This window comes from Eptesicus fuscus, chromosome 7, assembly GCF_027574615.1.
Source record: "Eptesicus fuscus isolate TK198812 chromosome 7, DD_ASM_mEF_20220401, whole genome shotgun sequence".
Lineage (NCBI taxonomy): Eukaryota > Metazoa > Chordata > Mammalia > Chiroptera > Vespertilionidae > Eptesicus > Eptesicus fuscus.
The window spans coordinates 86,374,490-86,394,267 of NC_072479.1; the positions used below are offsets into that span (position 1 = coordinate 86,374,490).

General features: G+C 45.5%; 1 protein-coding gene across 1 annotated transcript; it reads left to right on the forward strand.

Annotated features, from left to right (window-relative positions):
- Nucleotides 1–419: 419 nt before the first annotated feature.
- FOXJ2 (forkhead box J2) lies at nt 420–18,967 on the forward strand. Its single transcript, XM_008140389.3, has 11 exons — nt 420–591; nt 6,612–6,958; nt 8,439–8,513; nt 9,466–9,534; nt 9,717–9,857; nt 10,327–10,525; nt 12,684–13,100; nt 13,522–13,623; nt 14,420–14,629; nt 15,236–15,334; nt 16,224–18,967. The coding sequence occupies exons 2-11, from the start codon at nt 6,626–6,628 to the stop codon at nt 16,310–16,312; spliced, it is 1,734 nt and encodes a 577-aa protein (XP_008138611.1). The 5' UTR covers nt 420–591; nt 6,612–6,625; the 3' UTR covers nt 16,313–18,967.
- The last annotated feature ends 811 nt before the right edge of the window (nt 18,968–19,778 follow it).

Sequence of the window (19,778 nt, forward strand, 5' to 3'; positions counted from 1 at the left end):
CGGGACTTTAGAGGCAGAGCGACAGGGGGTGAGCGTGTGGAGCAGGCGCCCCCCATCCTCTCCAGTACTCACAGAAGCAGGGGGCACCCCAGGGGACGAAGAGGCAGCGGCCCGCAGCGAGTCGGGAGCGGGCAGAGCTGCCCCCTCAACTTCCTGGCGCCTAGACAGTGGAACGGGGCAGAGCCCCTCCGCGCAGGTCTCCGGCGGACGCGAGGAGCCCTCCACTCCCGAAAGATCCAGCTAGGGGGGGAGGGGGACTCCCCCAAGGGGGAGGAGACAACTCCTGGTTGGGAGAGGCTCCTCCCCTCCTCCCCAGCGTCACAGGCAGGGTGTGGGGGGTGTGCCACCTTCCCCAGGTAGGACCCCCTTCTCCACCTCCTCCTCCTCCCGCTCCTCCTCCTCCTCCTCCTTCCTCCGCTCCTCATCCTCAGGGGACCCAGATCCCCTCCCCAGCTTGGGAGGCTCAGCCAAGAACCGGAAGAGCCACTGAGGATGAGACGCTTCAGCTGCCTTTGAAGAGGGGAGTCCCTCCAGCCCCAAACTCCAGTACCGGGTGGTTCCCTCCCTTGGCTGGGGGAACCTCGGAGACAGGTTAGTGCGTTCTTTCATCTTCTCTCCCGTCGGCATTAGGCCCTGGTGGGTGCAGGGGTCTGAGATGGTGGCTCTTGGGTTTCATTCCTGGGAAAGGTAGAACGATAACTCAGAGAAATGTGTTCTGAAGGAACCCCGGGATTCGAACGCACACCTTGCTGCAGAGGCTCTGAGAAGTGGGTTTCTTAGTGTTTAGGGATGGGATTCACCAGGGAAGTGTATGTTTCCATGCTGACAGCAAAGGGATATGGGAAAACACCTGCATTTTCGGAATCCATCCCTACTGTGTGACAGTGATCGACACATCCCAACTAGACTCCCATGCACCCTTGGGGCCGTCTCCCCTGGACAGTGGGCCCTCTCACCTGGAGAGGGCCCTCACTCAAGTCATGGTGGCATTGCATGGCCTGACCTTGTTTGGGGCTGCCACTGGTATTACATGTTCTTATCTGTAACCCTAACTTGTCTTTATGTCCCGTCACTGTGATGACTGCTCCCTTGAAAGAAAAGCACGCTGTCCCCACGCACTGTACCTCAGACACCAAGAGGCCTCCTGTCCTGATATTCCCATTCCTGGCTGGAAGCATGCCTCTACCGATAAAATCCAAAGGGAAAAATGGGAACGCCACCCGTCCCGAGACAAGAAGCAAGGGCACAGGGGGATGCCTGCTCCTGGGTTGAAGTTGTTCCCTAATGCTGACTCTGTCCCACTGTCCCAGTCATCTGTCCAACTCCTGTCCTTGGCTGACAGTTCCTCAGGAAAAATCAGGTCCTGCATAGGAAGAAGTGACCTGTTCAGCCTCCTTCCAGCTTTTTATCTAAAGAAGTTGGCCACCAGGGAGATGTGACTTCTCAGGAGTTCCCTTTCCTAAAAGCACCTGAGAGTCTCATCTTCTCCCTTCCTGTTCCTTCTTCAGTTCCGAGTCTCTGGAACCTTGTACTTGCGTTTTTCTTTGTACGATTGGAGTAGGAATCATCCAAGTCCAGAATCTTTAGAAAATGCAGGAAAAGGGTGCCAGGAAATCCTTCTAGCTGAGCCCAGGCTGGTGTGTAGGAGAGCTCTGCCCTTCGGCCTGGGATCACTAACGGGGCGCCTGCCTTCTTGCCTTGTCATTAGGAAATGTCTTCTGTGAGGGGTATTACAGCCCATAGCACGGCCAGGTGGGAGGCTTTATCTCTTTGGGTTTTTGTGTTTCTTCTTTCTCTCTTTGGCCCATGGATGGGCTGTCTGAGTCCCTAAGTACATCCACTTGGACCTGGAATCTACCTGTTAGTAGTGATATAGGAGTAGAGGAGACAAGGCCACAATCCAGGATTGTATGGCTGTGCTTTAGAACAATGTGCATATGTTTCTTAATTCAGGTGAGTGTGGCTCCATCTGACCTCTGTCTGTGTTTCAAGTGGGTATGTTTCTGGAGACAGGTACATGTGTGCTTTTCAGACGAAGCCTCCAGTGACCTAGAATTGTATGTTTCCTGTGTAGGCCTCTAAAAGCAGGTCCCCCTGGGCAGTGACCTGGGGAGGGTTCTGGTAAGGATGCTCAGCTGGAAGGAAAGGCTGGGCCGCCTCTGGCCAGCGGGAGCCCTCATGAATGGCTGCATCCCAAGCAGCGGGGCAGCCCAGCCTCAGGCTGGGATCACTTCTTATAGGACTAATAAGAGAGCTTCATTTCTGGTATCTCTAGGCTCAAGAGCATGAGGATCTTTGGCTCCTAATCCTAGAACTCCTTCCCTGACTTTTGAAAACGGCTCTGGTGTAACAGCAGTTTATTTCTTACAAAGTACTTTACCAGATGCTGGAATGCAACTTGTTGAATGGTGACACCTCCAGGTGTACACCACCACACAGCTTCACTGGCCCTGCTTGCTCCGAGTTTTCCAATTCCTGCCCCTGTGGAATCAGTCAGAAGCACATGGCTCTGGGCTGAACTCACTGTGATTTAGAGAGTGCTATTTTCCAGATCATGTCTTATGGCCAGACCTGGCCCCCCCCCTGAAAAATAAGAGATGACATTCTCCCATTCCTTCATCCCTGGAGTTTGCTCGGTCCTGACATTGATCAGTGATACTATCCCCAAAGGAAAAGCTTGAGATTCTGACATCCTGCGGATGATTGCAAACTCAGTGCAGGCTTTGCAGTATAAATCATCGCCGGGTTTCTGCTCCCAGTCTTACCTCTATGATCTGTCAGTTTTCTAATTTTTAATGTCTAATATTCTTTTTCCCCCATTCAAAAAAAAAATAATAGTTACACTTACTAAGTGCTTTAAGATATTAAGGTACCTGGAGAGGGGACAGGAGCGGGGTGGAGGGAGTCAATGGGGGGAAAAAGGGGGCATCTGTAATACTTTCAATAATAAAGATAATTTTAAAAAAAGAATATTAAGGTGATCTTCACAACAACCCTATGTAGGTATAGTCATCATCTTTAATTTATAGATGCAGAAACTACAACACGCAGAGGTTAAGTAACTTGCCTGAGGTTGCAAGGCCAGTAGGTAGTGGAGTCAGGACTGAAATCCAGGCAGCCCACTGGTAATTGGTAATGCGCTTAACTTAGCCATTGCTCTATTATGTGCAAAGCAGGAAATGATCACTCCTTAATGCCTGACCTTGGCACCATACAGAGAATAATTACTGGCCTTGCAGATAAAAATGGGAAGAAAACTGTGCCTATAATTTTGGATCTTACATGTCTCATCCAGCATCAGTCTTCCACTCCAACAGAATGTCTTTCTGTTTTTCTCTGCCTTTCTCCCAGTACTGTAGTCTTCCTTAGACGCCCTGTGGATGTGATGGAGCCTGCCCTTTGGCTGCCTTTCCCAGTTTCTATGGGTATTTCCTTTCAGTCTTCCAGCACGCAGAGAAGAATGTGGCCTGACTCAGGTTCTGCCCAAGCCCAGTGGCACGAGGCCCACCTGGAGAGAGAGGTCTGGGTAACTAGGTTGGTTGGACTGAGAAATGGAAGTACCTCTTGTTTGCCTTTCTAATAATAGCCCTGAACATTAGCCTCATGCCATTATTTTGGGGAGCGTGGAATGTGTGGCAGCCACGAGCTCATTAAGCTTCATTCACTTCCCTCCAGGGATGAAGCCTTGGCAGTGTTTAGGACCTCATCCCTCTTATTAACAGGGGAAACTGAGGCATCGAGACTTCAGGGAGCAAGGGGTGGTTAGGGATATTTAGTGAGTCAGTGTCAAGGTTGGGAATGGAACACAGGAACCTCAGTCTCTGAGCTTTTTCACACTGGGTTGCCCTTCAAGAATGGGGAAGTGACGGGAGTGAGGAAGTGGGATGGGTTGAAGGAGAATGGTGCTGAAAGATCAGAAGGACCTTTTGCTGCAAGCTTCTTGTAGCTGATGAGACTGGAATATATTTTGAGTGCCGGGGCGTATCTGGAGGGCTGGCTGGGAGGGTGCTGGAGAAAGGTTAACGTTAACCCCCGTGTCCTAACCTGGTGCTGGGGTAAGGATAGGGAAGGGCATAGAACAACTAGCAACAGGCTGAGAGTGCTTCCCTTTCCGGAAGGCACCGTGATTGGCATGTGCCACATGGGTTCTGTAAGCCCTCTGAACGCTTCAGTCTACCCTCATGCTCCTGTCCAATGTTGGGTGAGTTTCAAATGAAATATCCACCAAAGGCTTCTGTGTTCTTCAGATGAGATTTCCTAGGGATCTTCAGCAGGAGGTCATAGGGAGTAGGGTAAAATTTCTTTTTTTTTTTTTTTTAAATATATTTTATTGATTTTTTACAGAAAGGAAGAGAGAGGGATAGAGAGTCAGAAACATCGATGAGAGAGAAACATCGATCAGCTGCCTCTTGCACAACCCCCACTGGGGATGTGCCCGCAACCAAGGTACATGCCCTTGACCGGAATCGAACCTGGGACCCTTGAATCTGCAGGCCGACGCTCTATCCACTGAGCCAAACCGGTTTCGGCTAAAATTTCTTTACAGGCCTCCCCTGTGGTCATCGAGAGCCTGCTCATTGTCCTAGTATTGTCCAGCTGGGATAACCCGGCCATGGGACCCGGTGACTGCCCAAAGAGCCCTGCTTTACCATAGAGGCTGTGGTGCTTTGATTTAGTATAGTGCTAGGAGACTTCCTGGAATGATTCAATATCCCTATTCGTTTTCCAAGTTTCTGTGGGTGGTGGGAGAGAAGATACGGATAAAAGGAAAACCCTTTTATAAAACTATTTATCAACATGATCTCCCCCCCACCTCCTTCTCTTGTCAAGCAATTCTTGGGTTGCAGTTGGATCTCTGGCTGCCTAGGCCCCTGAGGCACTAAGGTGTTCCCTTCGTCCTTGTAGAGTAGGCGTGTTGCTGGTGACGAGCTCTGGGCTGGGTACTGGTGTATATGTGCAAAGATGGTGTAGGTGGGGACCTTGCGGGGGAGAGAGATGACCACGAATGCTGGCCTTTAGGAGAGAGGGGTGAGTGTCAAGGGGGGAAGAGTCGCTGACCAGAAGAGTGGACTGATAGCCTGAAAGATGAGTTGGAATCGGGAGAGGGGGAGGCAGCCATCGCTAGGACTGAGCTTTGGATGGCAAAGTGTGTGGATTTGTGTGTAGTTGTATGTATACGCTTGTGCATAGTATCTGTGCGTGGATTCAGAGATTACATACATAATGTGTTTCTGTCCAGGATTCTGAAATCTGAGGCGTGCTAGAGAAATGCCCTGGCGGGGCTGTCTGCAGGGAGAGGAGGAAGAAATACTAGTTGGAATCGGGAGGCTGTGCAGGCACAAACCTGTCAGGCAGCAAGTGCTTAGGGGGTTGCTGGCATCAGCTCTAGGGGAGTGCCAAATGGCTACCAAGCGGCTCCTGCCAGCCTTGCTAGACCCTGCAATACAGATGTCACCCACCGTTCTTCTCCTTCCCCCACCAAGATGTCACTCTAGCTACACCTCTCTGCTAGTAAGAGCGCCCAGGCTGTGTGGGTGGCAGCTGGGCGTGCACACATCAGGCGTGGGCGGTTTGGCAGCGCCAGAAGTTTGCATGAAGGTGCAGCGAGCGTGCGTGCCTGGCTGGGAAGGAAGGAGAGAGGAGGAGGGCGGGAGAAGGGGAGCCAGTTCTTAGCCCCAGAGTGGCTATTTTTAGCCAGGCTATCTGATTGTTACCGGTGTGCACTCAGCTGGGTGTCTCCCTGGCTTAGTGAAGCCCAGCAGGCCGAGAGAGGTAGGAGGTCCTTATTGATGACTTCTTCCTGGTGGAGGTGTCTGTGGGCCGAGCTTGCCAAGGGGTAGCTTTCAAGGTGTGAGGGCAGCAGTACTGAGGAGCTGTTAACCTCTGTGTGTGTGACTTTGTGCTGTGTTGGTAAGGTATGCTGTATAGCTAATCGTGATCTCTGTTTATGTGTCTGTCTTACATCTGTTCTTTGCTGGTAGTTATATGTTAATTTATGCTTGGTATGTATCTAATATGCCTCATGCACATGTATGTGGGCTAAAAGGGGCCAATGCTCAAATATTTCTGATACGAAAAACGTCTTTAGAGTGTTGGTGTATGCTTCATCGGTGTATATTTCTGTTTAGAATGTTTTTCTTCACATGCTCACTTGTGCTGTCGGTATATTGTTGTATGTAAATTACAGCAAGCGTCACATAATTGAAGAATAGACTTTGGCAGATGTTTCCTGCTATCTAAGTGTATTTTTAAAAATTATTTTCTACTTTAAAGATATTATGTTGTAGGGCTTTCAGTAAGGAGAACAGAGGGAATAGCTCAGTTGAGTGGTTTGATCTCACTTTTAGTCCTTCATGAAGGGGGAGACCTCTAGGCTATGTTCCACATTAAGATGTAGAATAAGTACCAGTCTGTCATCTGGTAGATGATTGGTGATAGATCCATTTGGGTTCTAGGACCAAGTGGAGGGCTATCTCTTAGAGAAGTTTACTAAGGGAATTGTAGAAGAAAGGAACTACCTTCTTTAAAAGCACTAGGATTCGGGCATTACTTGCCGCCTGTAACCAGAGTTAACACTCATTTTTCTATTTCCTTTGTCCATTTCTCTGCAGAACCCAGAAGAACCATGGCTTCTGATCTGGAGAGCAGCCTCACCTCCATAGACTGGCTCCCCCAGCTGACCCTCCGAGCTACCATTGAGAAGCTAGGGAGTGCTTCCCAGGCTGGCACTCCGGGGGGCAGCCGCAAGTGTCCACCAGGCTCACCCACAGATCCTAATGCCACCCTGAGCAAAGATGAGGCAGCAGTCCACCAGGATGGCAAACCACGATACAGCTATGCCACCCTCATCACCTATGCCATCAACTCCTCTCCAGCCAAGAAGATGACCCTCAGCGAGATTTACCGCTGGATCTGTGATAACTTCCCCTATTACAAGAATGCTGGCATTGGTTGGAAGGTGGGATGGCTTCTATAACCAGCCATTATTTTCAGCCTTTGACAACTTTTTTTCTCTCTACTTTTGTTTCTTTGTTTAATCTGGTCCAGTTGACTGACCTGTCTCAGACATGTGGTGTATACTTCCATCAGATACATCAGGGAAACCCCAGTGATACTGAGCCTCTAAGTATAGTTACGGGGCTAGCAGGATGTTGCTATTCATTATTCCCTCTTATCTTTTGATTCCTCAAAAAGAATATCCATTCATTTCACAAATATTTATTGCCACTCCACTATGTTCAAGTCACTGTGCAAGGGATAGCACTGCTCCTTCCTACTTGGTAGTAGGAATCCCATCACATTCCCAAAGCTTCATTGCATGTAGTCATCATCTTTTTAAAAACTGTACACCAAGAAAAAAAATATAATTAGGTCCTTTACCAACAGCTCATCGACCAAGCAAGTAATGAGAGGATAAGTCATTTGGCTGGAGATAAAAAAAGAAGGGGACTCCTCTTCCAAGCTAAGAAGGAAGATTGATGTTCTCAGTCTTTTGGAGTACCAATTCATTTGGCAACTGCAGAGCAGAATGGGGTTTTAATAGAGTTCTCGCACTGTATGAATCACCAGTTGATATACAAACCAGATGATGAGCTGAACTGTTGAAAGATTCAGGTTTTTTTTTCCTTTATGCATATGCCCCTGCTAGCTACCAAAACCTCCAAAACATTTACACGACAATATTTCTTTCCTTCAAATGTGTCCAATCTATGGGCTATTGAGAAAACAAAGGTGAACTGTACCTTTGTTTTACTCATAACTTATATTTGTTATCATTAATAGAAACAGTTTAAAAACTCTTTTATAAACAGTTTGTAAACAGTTTTTATTGTTGTTAATCTTCACCCGAGGATATTTTCCCATTCATTTTTAGAGACAGTGGAAGGGTGCGGGGGGAGATAGAGAGAGAGAGAGACATTGATATGAGAGAGACACATCGATTGATTGCCTTCCACATGCTCCAACCAGGACCAGGGTTCTAGCTTACAACCGAGGTACGTGCTATTGACCAGAATCGATCCCAGGACCCTTTAATCTGCAGGCCAACACTTTATCTACTGAGCCAAACTGGCTAAGGCTAAAACTTTTTTTTTTTTAAACTATAGATAGAATGGTATGGAAATTGGGCAGATGTGATTTTGAGGCATTTATATATACTTATTATCAATTGGGTGGAAAGATGGAAAAACTATATAAACAGCTTTCCAGAAGCACCTGGTAGCCACATTTATAGCCATTAATGCTCATCAATATAATTTCTGCATTTTTTTCTGACTTCATTGTTCTTGCTATCTGTTAGGTATGCTCCTTCATCAGTAAAGTTGAGTGGTGCTAAGTTTACTCTGATACTTGAACTTTGTTTTGTCCTTTTGTATCCTATTGGAAAATGTTCTGCTTTGCACAATGCTCAAATCTAACTTGTTTCTGTGCTTTCCCAGAACTCAATTCGGCACAACCTTTCTCTCAACAAGTGTTTCCGGAAGGTGCCCAGACCCCGGGATGACCCTGGGAAGGTGAGATACTGCTTGCTGTAAGCACTGAAGGAGGAACAGGAAGGAGAGAGAAGTAGCTGACAGCCCAAACTCTTGTGGTTGTTTTAATTACCCAGAAGAGGAAATCATGTTAGAGAAGCAGCTTTATTTTTTCTCAATGGAAGAGCTTGGCAATCAAGCTTGTAGGGCCCCACTAAAATGAGTGACTAAGGAAGATTGTAAAATCTTTTTTTTCTTTTAATATTATTATTGATTTTAGAGAGGAAGGGAGAGTGAGAGAGAAATGGAAACATCAATGATGAGAGGAAATCATTGATCGGCTGCCTCCTGCACCCACCGTACTGGGAATTAAGCCCACAACCTGGGCATGTGCCCTAATCAGGAATCGAACCATGACCTCCTAGTTCATCGGTCGATGCCCAACCACTGAGCAACACCAGCCAGGTGTGAAATCTTATAAAAAATAGAAATATTTATGTTAAAGTTGACTTTACTGTCCTGTGTGTGTGTGTGTGTGTGTGTGTGTGTGTGTATGTGTGTGTGTAGAACTCATTCTAGATGTAAAAGGTGGTCTTAATAACCTTTGTAGGAACTTTTTATCTTTTAAAAGAAGAAGAGGTAGGTCATTCTCTTCGTTTGACAGATTTGGATGCTAAAGCCCAAGAGAGTCTTGCCTCAGATCACATGGAAGAGTAGCTGTTTGAACTAGATATCATTGTTCTGTCCCTCCAGAACAAGAGGTCTGAGTTTGCACCATATGGGATATCTCTGATACCCCCTATTAGGACAAACTTACTCCTCAAAATTAACCAGTATCCTCAAGCTTCTGTGTGAATTTTCAGTCATTTTTCTTTTGTCCAGACCTTTTGCTTAATACATAGAACTGTTACTTTATGAGAAAATCCTCCCAAATATCTGCTTTTCCAAAGGTGAGACTTTTCATTGAAAATGATTTTGTTGGTTCTCCTTCTAGGGCTCTTACTGGACCATCGACACTTGTCCCGACATCTCCCGAAAGAGGAGACACCCACCAGATGATGATGTAAGTCCCACCTCATGGAGAGATGTCTTTTCTGAGCCAGCTGCTCCTTCCTCACTCTTTCCTGAGTTTTCAGGCCTTTCATATATCGGGGCAAAGGGCAAATACCAGCAGAGGTGAAACCGTGGGTCTTGGGATGAAGTTTAGCTTCTGCTTATGGATTTCTGTTCTTTCACACCCCTCAGCTATCCCAGGACTCACCAGAACAGGAGGCGAGCAAGAGCCCTCGGGGAGGTGTTCCAGGGAGTGGAGAAGCCTCACTGCCTCCAGAAGGGAATCCTCAGATGTCACTGCAGAGCCCCCCATCTATCACCAGCTACAGCCAGGTAGGAAGGAGAGGTGGCAGGGGGTCTGGGGGCAGATGGATGGATGGATGAGTTGGTGGCTGGGTGAATGGATGGCTAGGTGATTGGGTGGTTAAATAGAGTCATATATCTTTCAGTTCAAAATTACGTATTGAGTATCTGTGATACAGTAGGCAGATACATTGGTAATGAAGGGGAGAGCAAAAGAGGGAAGCTGAGAGAGAGAGAGAGAGAGAATGAGAACAGAAATTTGAGAAAGATTAGGAAAAAAAGGAATGAGAAGAAGGGGGACAAAAAAAAGTTTATAAGAGAAATAAGTGCATGGATGTAGCACAGGGAAAGCACAAGAGGCTACATCAAAATATGAACATATGCTTATTCTTTGCAAAGTTGGTAGAGGATGGAGACAGGCAGGAGAGCTTGGGGAGCACTAAAGGGTAGTATTGGTCCCTCATTTGGGACGTGGATCAAGTCTTCCTTCTGTTTGTAGGGCACAGGATCTGTGGATGGTGGAGCAGTGGCTGCAGGGGCTCCAGGCCGAGAAAGTGCTGAGGGTCCCCCTCCCTTGTATAACACCAACCATGACTTCAAGTTCTCCTACTCAGAGATCAATTTTCAGGATCTGAGCTGGTCCTTCCGCAACCTCTACAAATCCATGCTGGAGAAGTCCTCTTCCTCCTCTCAGCATGGTGAGTCTGAAGTTGGGATGGGAGCATGGTCATCCTTGTATTTTTGGATAGATGGTGACATTCTCTTTTCTCCCTTCTTTCTTATTTTTAACACAAGGAGAGGTTGATCACTGGTCAGGGGAAGCATGTCATGAATCAGTACTGTCTGGAGTTGAGCTCTTCTGGCTTAGTTCTGAAGGACAGCTGTTTCAGCACACAGTCTGGGTTATTAGCTTCAGAAAGTGAGTTGGAAGCATCCCCCTTCTAGAGGGAAGGGCAGTGATTTTATTGCTGTAACAAGTCATTTAGAGAATGACCACTAGGGGACAGCAGTTCTCTTTCCTTAATAGTCAGTATTCTTCCCGCCCCCCCCCCCCCGCCCCCCCCTCACACCTCCGCTTTTCTTTGTGAGAACAATTTAATCTTATTTTTTAGCATATTTATATTTGTTAATTTTTTTATTAGTAAAAATTTCAAACAGATGTAAAAAATAGAGAAAATAGTGTTATAAACCCTCATGTTTCCATCTCCCAACTTAAACAGTTACCAATATTTTATTAAGCTTGTTTCATTTATCGCTGAAAATAAGTGAAACAAGTTTTTTTTTTTCTTCCCATCACCATTTATCCCCCATGATGCCCTCTTCTACCTCCACCCATCCCCTTCTTTTTAATTGGAGTATTTTGATGCAATTCTCAGACATGTCATCTCCCTGTAAATATCATTTCAACACGCATCCTTAACAAAAAAAGACATTTTTTTGTTATTTATATCTATTAATCTACCACAATTTAATATCAGTTTATATCTTGTTCATACTCAATTTCCTGAATTGAGAATGATTTAAAGTTCTTATTGGGAGGCTCAATCTGGTTCAGCCCTCTGTAATTCCTCTTTTGTTGTTGTTCTGTTTTGTTTTTAAAGAAATTAGAGGTAGGGGTAAAGTCAAGACTTTTCGGTGAGTGGGTGGGCAGAAGTGGAAGAGGGCATATGGGGGATAAATGGTGATGGAAAAATAAATAAAATAAAATGTAAAAAATAAAAGACATTAGGTGAATCATTAGATCTTCTTATTCTATACTGTGGCCTTGTACAGACATCAGGAGATGAATGGAATGATTAAAAGTAGTTAGGACTTACTGTTTGGAAAATTTATATTAATTGTCATGAATTTCTTTTAAAAATATTTGTATTGATTTCAGAGAGGCAGGGAGAGGGAGAGATAGAAACATCAATGATGAGAGAGAATCATTGATTCTCCCTGGGCATATGCCCTGATCTGGAATTGAATCCATGATCTCCTGCTTCATAGGTTGACAGTCAACTACTGAGCCACACAGCCAGGGGATTTGAATCTAGAGTTGTGTTCTAAGATTGTAGCATTTGCATGAGAAATTAATCCAACTCAGGTGGTTGGTTGATTGGAAGGGAAGAACATGGAGGAGCTTTCAGAAACAAAGTAAAAAGCTATATTGGTGAGGACAGCAAAGTGTTCGCTGAATTTTAATGTTGGCTGAAAGCCACTAGCCTCAATCTCTAATTCTCTTCTGCCTAGTTTTTTTGAGAAATTCATCCATTCCTTATCTACTCCTCACTGAAGCTCCATTTGTTGGTAGTGAATGCAGTAGAAGGATGTAGAGACAATAAGGAAGAGGAGAGAATAGACTCCCATGGCTTTGTTTTATTTATGATTTACTTTTAAAACTTGACCTGATGTCTGGTGTCTTTTGAAACTATGATTAAGGCCTACACTCAAATCCTTGTACAAAAGCATAGAAAGGGCCCTAACCAGTTTGGCTCAGTGGATAGAGCGTCAGCCTGTGGAATGAAGGGTCCCAGGTTCGATTCCAGTCAAGGGGGTGTGCATGAGGCAGCTGATCGATGTTTCTAGCTCTCTATCCCTCTTTGTAAAAAAATCAATAAAATATATTTTTTTAAAAAAGCATAAAAAGGTACATGCTGACCTTTTGCTAAAATTTCAGTGGTCACCACACTGCCAAGGCCCTCCCTCTGTCTGCTTTACCTGCCAGGGGGCCAATGCCATCCCTGCTGTCCCAGAACACCCTTATCTTTGGAGTCTGTGGTTTCCATCTGAGGCTGCCCACCTCAACCCAGTGGAAATCCTGTTGAGTGAAAATGCATTGCCCAAGTGACTCGCCTGCTTCCTCCCACCCCGCAGGCTTTTCCTCTCTCCTGGGGGACATGCCACCCTCTAACAACTACTACATGTACCAGCAGCAGCAGCCGCCTCCTCAACAGCAGCAGCAGCAGCAACAGCAGCAGCCGCCGCCGCCACAGCCACAGCAACAACAATCACAGCCACAGCAGCAGCAGGCACCAGCCCAGGGCCCCTCAACGGTAGCGGGTGCTCCTCCACTGCACACCCCAAGCCCAGATGGTTGTACCCCACCAGGGGGCAAGCAGGCTGGGGCCGAAGGCTATGGGCCTCCCTCTGTGATGGCCATGCATCCTCCCCCACTGCAGCATGGAGTCTACCACCCTCATCAGCACCATCCCCACACCCACCCTGCCCAGCAGCCGCCACCACCACCACCACAGGCACAAGGCCAAGCTCCTATCAATAGTACTGGTTTTGGTGAGTAAGGGTGGTACAGGGATATGCTGGGGGGTGGGGGAAGGGGGGGTGAATGACCCCTTTTTCTGACTCTGGCATGGAGGTCCAATTGGTGCAGAAGTAAATACCGAGTCTAGCCTCTCCTCCGTGAGAGCTCATCTGAACTAACACGTTGCTACTTGGAGCTCTGTACTAGAGACATTGTAGATAAATTGGGATTGTTTTGTATATTCTCCTGCCTATGAGCTGAGCTGTCAATACCTAATGCATAGATAGCTTTACTTGTCCTAAATCTCCAGGGAGGGAGATTCTAAAATTGTCCTGGTAATGCAATCGATAACCTGTATGGATGCAAGAATCTTACATGTCGTCAGTCTGCTAATGAGTTGACTGCCGTCTTACACTTGACTCTCTCTCATGCCCCACTTTGTCCTCTTTACAGCCTTTCCTCCTGACTGGTGCTCCAATATTGACTCCTTAAAGGAAAGCTTCAAGATGGTGAATCGGCTCAATTGGTCCAGCATTGAGCAGTCACAGTTCTCAGGTTAGTGATGACTGAAGAAAGGGGGGATCCAGTGGGAGTAGACAAACCCAATAGAAATCAGAACCAGAAGGGGATGGTTAAGTGAAGTTTGAAGATTTCATTGTTTTCCCTCCGTATTTCACAAGGTAGATGATATTGATATGATTTGCAAATTAAGTTCCATAAATTTAGCCTTATCTCAAAACACGGCAGGTTTTTGGTTTATCCTAGCCAGTTCTGTCTCTGGGAAAGAGGGAAGGCTCTCAGGAATTCAGAAAACCTGGACCAGTGGTTTGAATTTTTGTCACCATTTGCTGACAGTGTGACCCTGGCTAATTCCTTCAGCTACTTTGAAACTTTGTTTTACTCATCAGTAAGATCAAAATTATAGCCCTAACAGGTTTGGCTCAGTGGATAGCGTGTCGGCCTGCGGACTGAAAGGTGCCAGGTTCGATTCTGGTCAAGGGCATGTACCTTGGTTGAGGGCACATCCCCAGTAGAGGGTGTGCAGGAGGCAGCTGATCGATGTTTCTCTCTCATCGATGTTTCTAACTCTCTATTCCTCTCCCTTCCTCTCTGTAAAAAAATCAGTGAAATATATTTTAAAAAAAAGATCAAAATTATAATACGAATTTAGTAACAAACAAGTAGAATGAGAGTTTGAAAATGTAGAGCTCTAACGGATGCCAGTTATAATGGATAATGCATTTAGTGGGTGGTGTTGATTTGTGATATGGTTGGAACAGTGAGATGGGGTAGATCCGGTAGGGGCTCTGGGCCTCTGCAAGGTTAGCCTTTCTTACTTCTCTGCTTGTAGAACTGATGGAGAGTCTGCGACAGGCAGAGCAGAAAAACTGGAGCCTGGACCAGCATCACATTGCCAATCTGTGCGACTCCCTCAACCACTTCCTTACTCAGACTGGTCACGTGCCCCCTCAGGGGGGTTCCCACCGGCCACCAGCCCCTGCCCGAATTGCTGACTCCTGTGCCCTCACCAGCGGCAAACAAGAGCCAGCCCTAAACCAAGGTACGAACAAAGCTAGTGGCCAAGGAGGTGGAGACTCTGATGAAAAGGGAGGGGGAGGAGAAGGACAGAAGAAAATGGAGAGCAATCATCTAATGGGCAGTGATCCAAACTGAGCAGCAGGACAAGTTTGTTCACCACATTGACTGAACATTTGTCTGTAAAGTCCTGAAGAATGCCAAGGAAATAGACCGTGTGATTCCTGGATGTGGAAGATGAGACTTACGTAAGAAAGGGGAGGAGAAAGTCTCCATTCCAAATTTGTGCTCAGTAACCCATACCTGAATCACAGCAGGTGAAGTCTTGGTTCTCTACACTTGTGTGATCATCAAACCAGTGACAGAGAGATTCAGTGATCCTATTTCTATATTTGTCATCCTTCGAATACATGCCTATGTTCTTTCACAGTTCTCCTATTGGGGTCCTTTTTACCCTCAGTGGTGAGGATTGATGGCTCCCGCAGAAAGCCTTCATGCCCTTGGAGGCTATAGAACAGAGCAGGGGAGGGGAAGGGAAGGGGAGGGAGGGGAACGTGTTTTCCCTCTCTATGGGACCCTGCTTCATTGAGTGGAATGATCCCACTCAAGTAACTATTTCCTTGTTTGGCAGTGAACTCTTATGGGCACCCACAAGCCCCCCACCTATACCCTGGCCCATCACCGATGTATCCAATCCCCACCCAGGACTCAGCAGGATACAATCGCCCAGGTAAGGGCCAGGAAGCTTGTTTGACCACCAAGCACTCTCTTCCCTGACCAGATGTTTCACTTTCTTCTGTCTCTGGGTCTTCATTCCCTGCACCTTCTGGCAGGAACGAGCCTTCATGATTCTAAAGGCCGGAGTATGGGTCACCTGCTACTGAGGCGTATGTCATGGGAGACTAAAGTAGACACTTAATTTGAAATGATCTGGTACCTTCTATAATGAAAGGCAGTAAAAACATGACTGTAAATAAAAGATAGATACGTAGAACATTTATGTCTAGCTTTAGATGCTGAGAGATATACTCAGGCAAATAAATGAACATGATATGCAAAACATAAAACATAGCTGCTTTGTGTCCCTGGCTACTTTCCTGTTGCCTGACCTCTAGTATCAGGGGTCTGGGATTAAACTATCTCAGATGGTAGGAGTGCCAGGGGAGACCCAAAGTTATCAGAAATAGTACAAAATGAACTATTTCACTTGAAATCCATTTTAGAAAAATCCTGCCAAAGCACAAGCGTTTTCAATTGTGGGAGTGACATTGGAATCTTTGTCCATGTATTCCTTATACATATAATACATACACACATTTCTGTACTGCTTTTCAAATACTAGTACATCTGTATGTTGTTTGTCATTATTACATAGTCTTTGTAAGTGTAAGTGTAATGGCTGCAAACTATTGTATTGGCATGGAAGCTGGTTTGGTCTAGTTTATTTCCTGGGGCCTCATTGAAGTTGTGGCTGGCAACAAAAATAACTCAGGAATGATAAGAACAATAGGTTTACCAAGACATTCCTCGTGGTATTTGGGGGCTGAGCACTGTCCACCTAACTGATAGAATAGCTTCCCGTCTATTCCCCTTTTAATGTCTTTCTCTCTTCCTAATAGCACACCATATGGTCCCTCGGCCGCCGGTTCCACATCCTGGTGCCAATGAGGAGATCCCTGATGACTTCGACTGGGACTTGATCACTTAGTGCATCACAGAGTGTGACTCTCAGCCCAGGGCTGGTGGTGAAGCCTGGCAGTGGGGAAAGAGCAGCCCCAGCCCATCCCTTCTCCCCTTGCCTGTATATAGATATATATCCTCTTGTTTTGTTCTTTCTCTGTCAGAGAAGTCACCGCAAGATGCTGCCGAAGATAACCCCTTTTCCCTGCCTCATTCTTCCTCTTTCTTCTTGTTTTCCCCGATTCTTTTATTCTTATTATGTTACTATTATGATTATTGGTTATATGCAGTCCCCTGTCTCCTATCCCCATACCATCAACCATGTGCACCCCTTGCTAATTTAAAATCATCTGGCTGGAAGGCGAGGCCATGATAGCTACAGAGAAAGGTTTCCAACTCGGATTTACCTTTCACTCTGAGATATTCAATGCTCACCATACCTTTCGACCTTAAATTGTTTTCTGTTCCTATCAATTCAGTCCAGGACTGGAGAGGCCACATTACCAAGTAGAAGGACCTCAAATACTGCTTGGCAGCCAGGACTTTGCAGGTTTTACTCAATGGTGCTAATTTTGTCCTCTGAGCTCTTCCCTGTCCCTTCATATTTTCAGTCCTTACTTCTGTTGGTCCTCATTCCCCATTAAGGGTAAGAGTGATGGTGCCCGAAGGTGACAACAGAACCCTAGTGGAATAAGAGGCCTGGGTTGGGTGGAGTAGAATACTGCAGCGGGCAATGGAATGTAAAACATTCAGGAATTGGTATATAATGCTCTGTCAAATCAACATCAGTTGGCTTGTTCCGAAGGGAGATAGGGCGGGTCTGGGTCAGAACTCTGTTGCTATGGTAGGAATGAGGACAACTCTTCAGCATAGGCTCGGCTTTTTGGAGATGTTTTCAGTGTAACCGTTTTGGCTTTTTAAACATAATTTTCTCTGGAAATGTACTGTGGTTCTTATCTGCAGTTCAGTTACAGATCAGTCTTCAGTCCTCTTTCCCACTCAGCAAATACTATGCTGTCCTCCTTTGGTTGTTGGCTCAACTCCCCTACTCACCGTATTTTCTTCCCTCATTTTCTGGCATTCTCAAGATAGAAAAGTAACCCATTATCACTCTCAGTGTCATCATGTCCCAGGACAGGATGGGAATCTCTTTCCCACCGATCATAGCAGAACCAGCTTGAATTGGTGGTAAGAGGGTGGGCAGAGGAAAATGAAGCTGGCATCGACACAGGAAGGAACTCTTTCAATTCTTTCATTATATAGGCACATGCTCTGTTGGAATCCAGACCATTGGGGCTGTAACGTTTACAGTGGCCTTTGGAGGGGGTGAAGGAGCTTGGCAGTGTGGGGTAAACAATCTAGAGGGAAGAGTTCAATGAGAACCAAGGGAGACCCCTCAGGAAAAAGGTATACGGATAACTTCTCTCCTTTAACAAGGAGTGGCCGTGATTTATTGCTGCAGAGTACTCAGTGTATATTGATATTCATTGTTGAATTGTAGTCATGGGTGGGAAGAACAGTTTTACTACCATTTTTATTTCTCTGTTTAGTTTCTGAAAGCTACGGGACATAATGTATGGACTGGACAGGGCCACTCTCTCAGTGATTTCTGTTTTTTTTGTTCATATTTCTTTATTTACTGATGATTTTCAAAAGACTTAGCTTTCCACTCCTGATTTCTCCCCCTCTCCCACCCCCTGCTTTCTTTAGAAGGGGGTTATATATGAGGGTTGGTTGAAGATGTCCAGTGAGGCTGAAGTAAAGAGGCAGGAAAGGGCAGTTGACTAAAGAGCACTTTATTTCTTTGAAGTTCTTTGTAAGAAGTGGGGATGTGAGTGGCTTGAATCCCCCATTGTGTTGGAGGGCAGTTAGTGGGGTTGAAGTATGACATAATATTTTAAAATTGGGGAAAGGAGAATTTCTCATAGAGGGTGGCACAATGCCTTTGCCCAGTGTTTCTATTTTGGGCATCTTTCTTATTCCTTCCAATCAAGGTGCCTCCTGCACACAACTTCCTATCTGTTCTCCCTAAGATGCCCACTTTACGTGTTATCACTACTCTTTTGTAAACTCCTTTTCTACTCAGATTCAGACAGTTTGCAAGGGTAGACTAAATCATCCATGTAAATGTCCCTTGTTTATAAATCATCTGTGTCTCAAAGAAAACTAGTCTCATTAAGAACTCTGGTGAGCTGCCAGAGTAACTGAAGTTTGGGGCTAGGGCTGGAGATTGGCTGTCAGGCTTCCTTGGACTTAAGGTCCCCTTCACTAAACTCAGCCTTGCTCAGTGGCAGCAGAAAATCCTGACCATCTTTGGGCCTTAGTTCCCTATTCCTCACCACAAAATGGAAGAATACTACTTTTTCTTGTTGGTTCAGCATTGCTGGGCTGGAAGTATAGTCATTGTTGTTGTATTGGGTGATGTGTGCAAAACTGCAGGAGCTCACTGCCTGCAAGATGAAATAAGGGGGAAAGGAGGAGAGGGACAGAAGGAGCAATTACTTGGTGTAGATCCACCCATCCCTGCCTTCCTCTCTTTAACCTCTATGTTTCTGGTTTGGTGAGTCCTTCCTACCACTCATAATGCTTTGCATTGGTGCAGGCTGGGAAGGGGGGGTATGGTCTCACAATTGTTGTTGTTGTTTTTTTGCATGCTTTCATAATAAAAACCAAGAAGAATGTTTATGGTTTTATCTTATTGATGCTGGTCTCAAGTTTCTTCTATGCCAGGGTAGGAAGGGTATGTGAAGTATTTGTTTTCAATTGGTCTTTTGCCCATCCCCACCTCATACCACAGGGTTTGATTAGATGACTATTTTTTTTTGGGGGAGGGGGAAAGATTGATGAGAGACAAGAATGTACAGTATGCCATTAACGTTCTCATTTTCAAATGCTATTAAAAATAGTGAAATATTGTTGGGAGGGACATTCACCCTTTGCAACTTGATGTATGGACAAGGCCACCTTGCTTTAATCTTGGGATATTTTAAGATTAAATGTACTACAATTTGGGGAGGAATTGGGTCATAATTATAGGTACTCCCCAGAATTTTTCATCGGCAATGAGGGAATTTCAATTTTAGGAATATTTCAGATTACATTTCCAAGGTAAATAGTAATCTAGAAGGAGTCCAGCGATGCCAACTATTCATTCCTCCTCTTATCCTTTAACCTCAGGAGTTTGGGATTATACCTAGGGTCTTAAGAGATATGTTGGGATTTCCAGAAGCCTAGCCAACAGCAATTCCCAATAAGATTTATTTGCTGCATATCTAAAGATTATGATATATCCTGAGTATCACACAATGAACAGAATCCACGAATCTCTTGAGTCTTGCAAGGAATCATGAGAAAGAAAGCATTTATTTCCATCACATATATAAGCAGTTTAAAATAAAAGTTAGCATTGCAAATATACATCATATTAGACATTACCTCACAAGTGAAAGAATTCCTAGTTGTTTGAGATTTCCTGTATAATACTTTATAACAAT

Coding starts and splice junctions, on each gene's coding strand:
- FOXJ2 (XM_008140389.3), top strand. CDS start 6,626: ATGGCTTCTGATCTGGAGAGCAGCCTCACCTCCATAGACTGGCTCCCC. Junction 9,858..10,326: donor CTATCACCAGCTACAGCCAG/GTAGGAAGGAGA, acceptor TTCTGTTTGTAG/GGCACAGGATCTGTGGATGG. Junction 13,101..13,521: donor TATCAATAGTACTGGTTTTG/GTGAGTAAGGGT, acceptor TCCTCTTTACAG/CCTTTCCTCCTGACTGGTGC.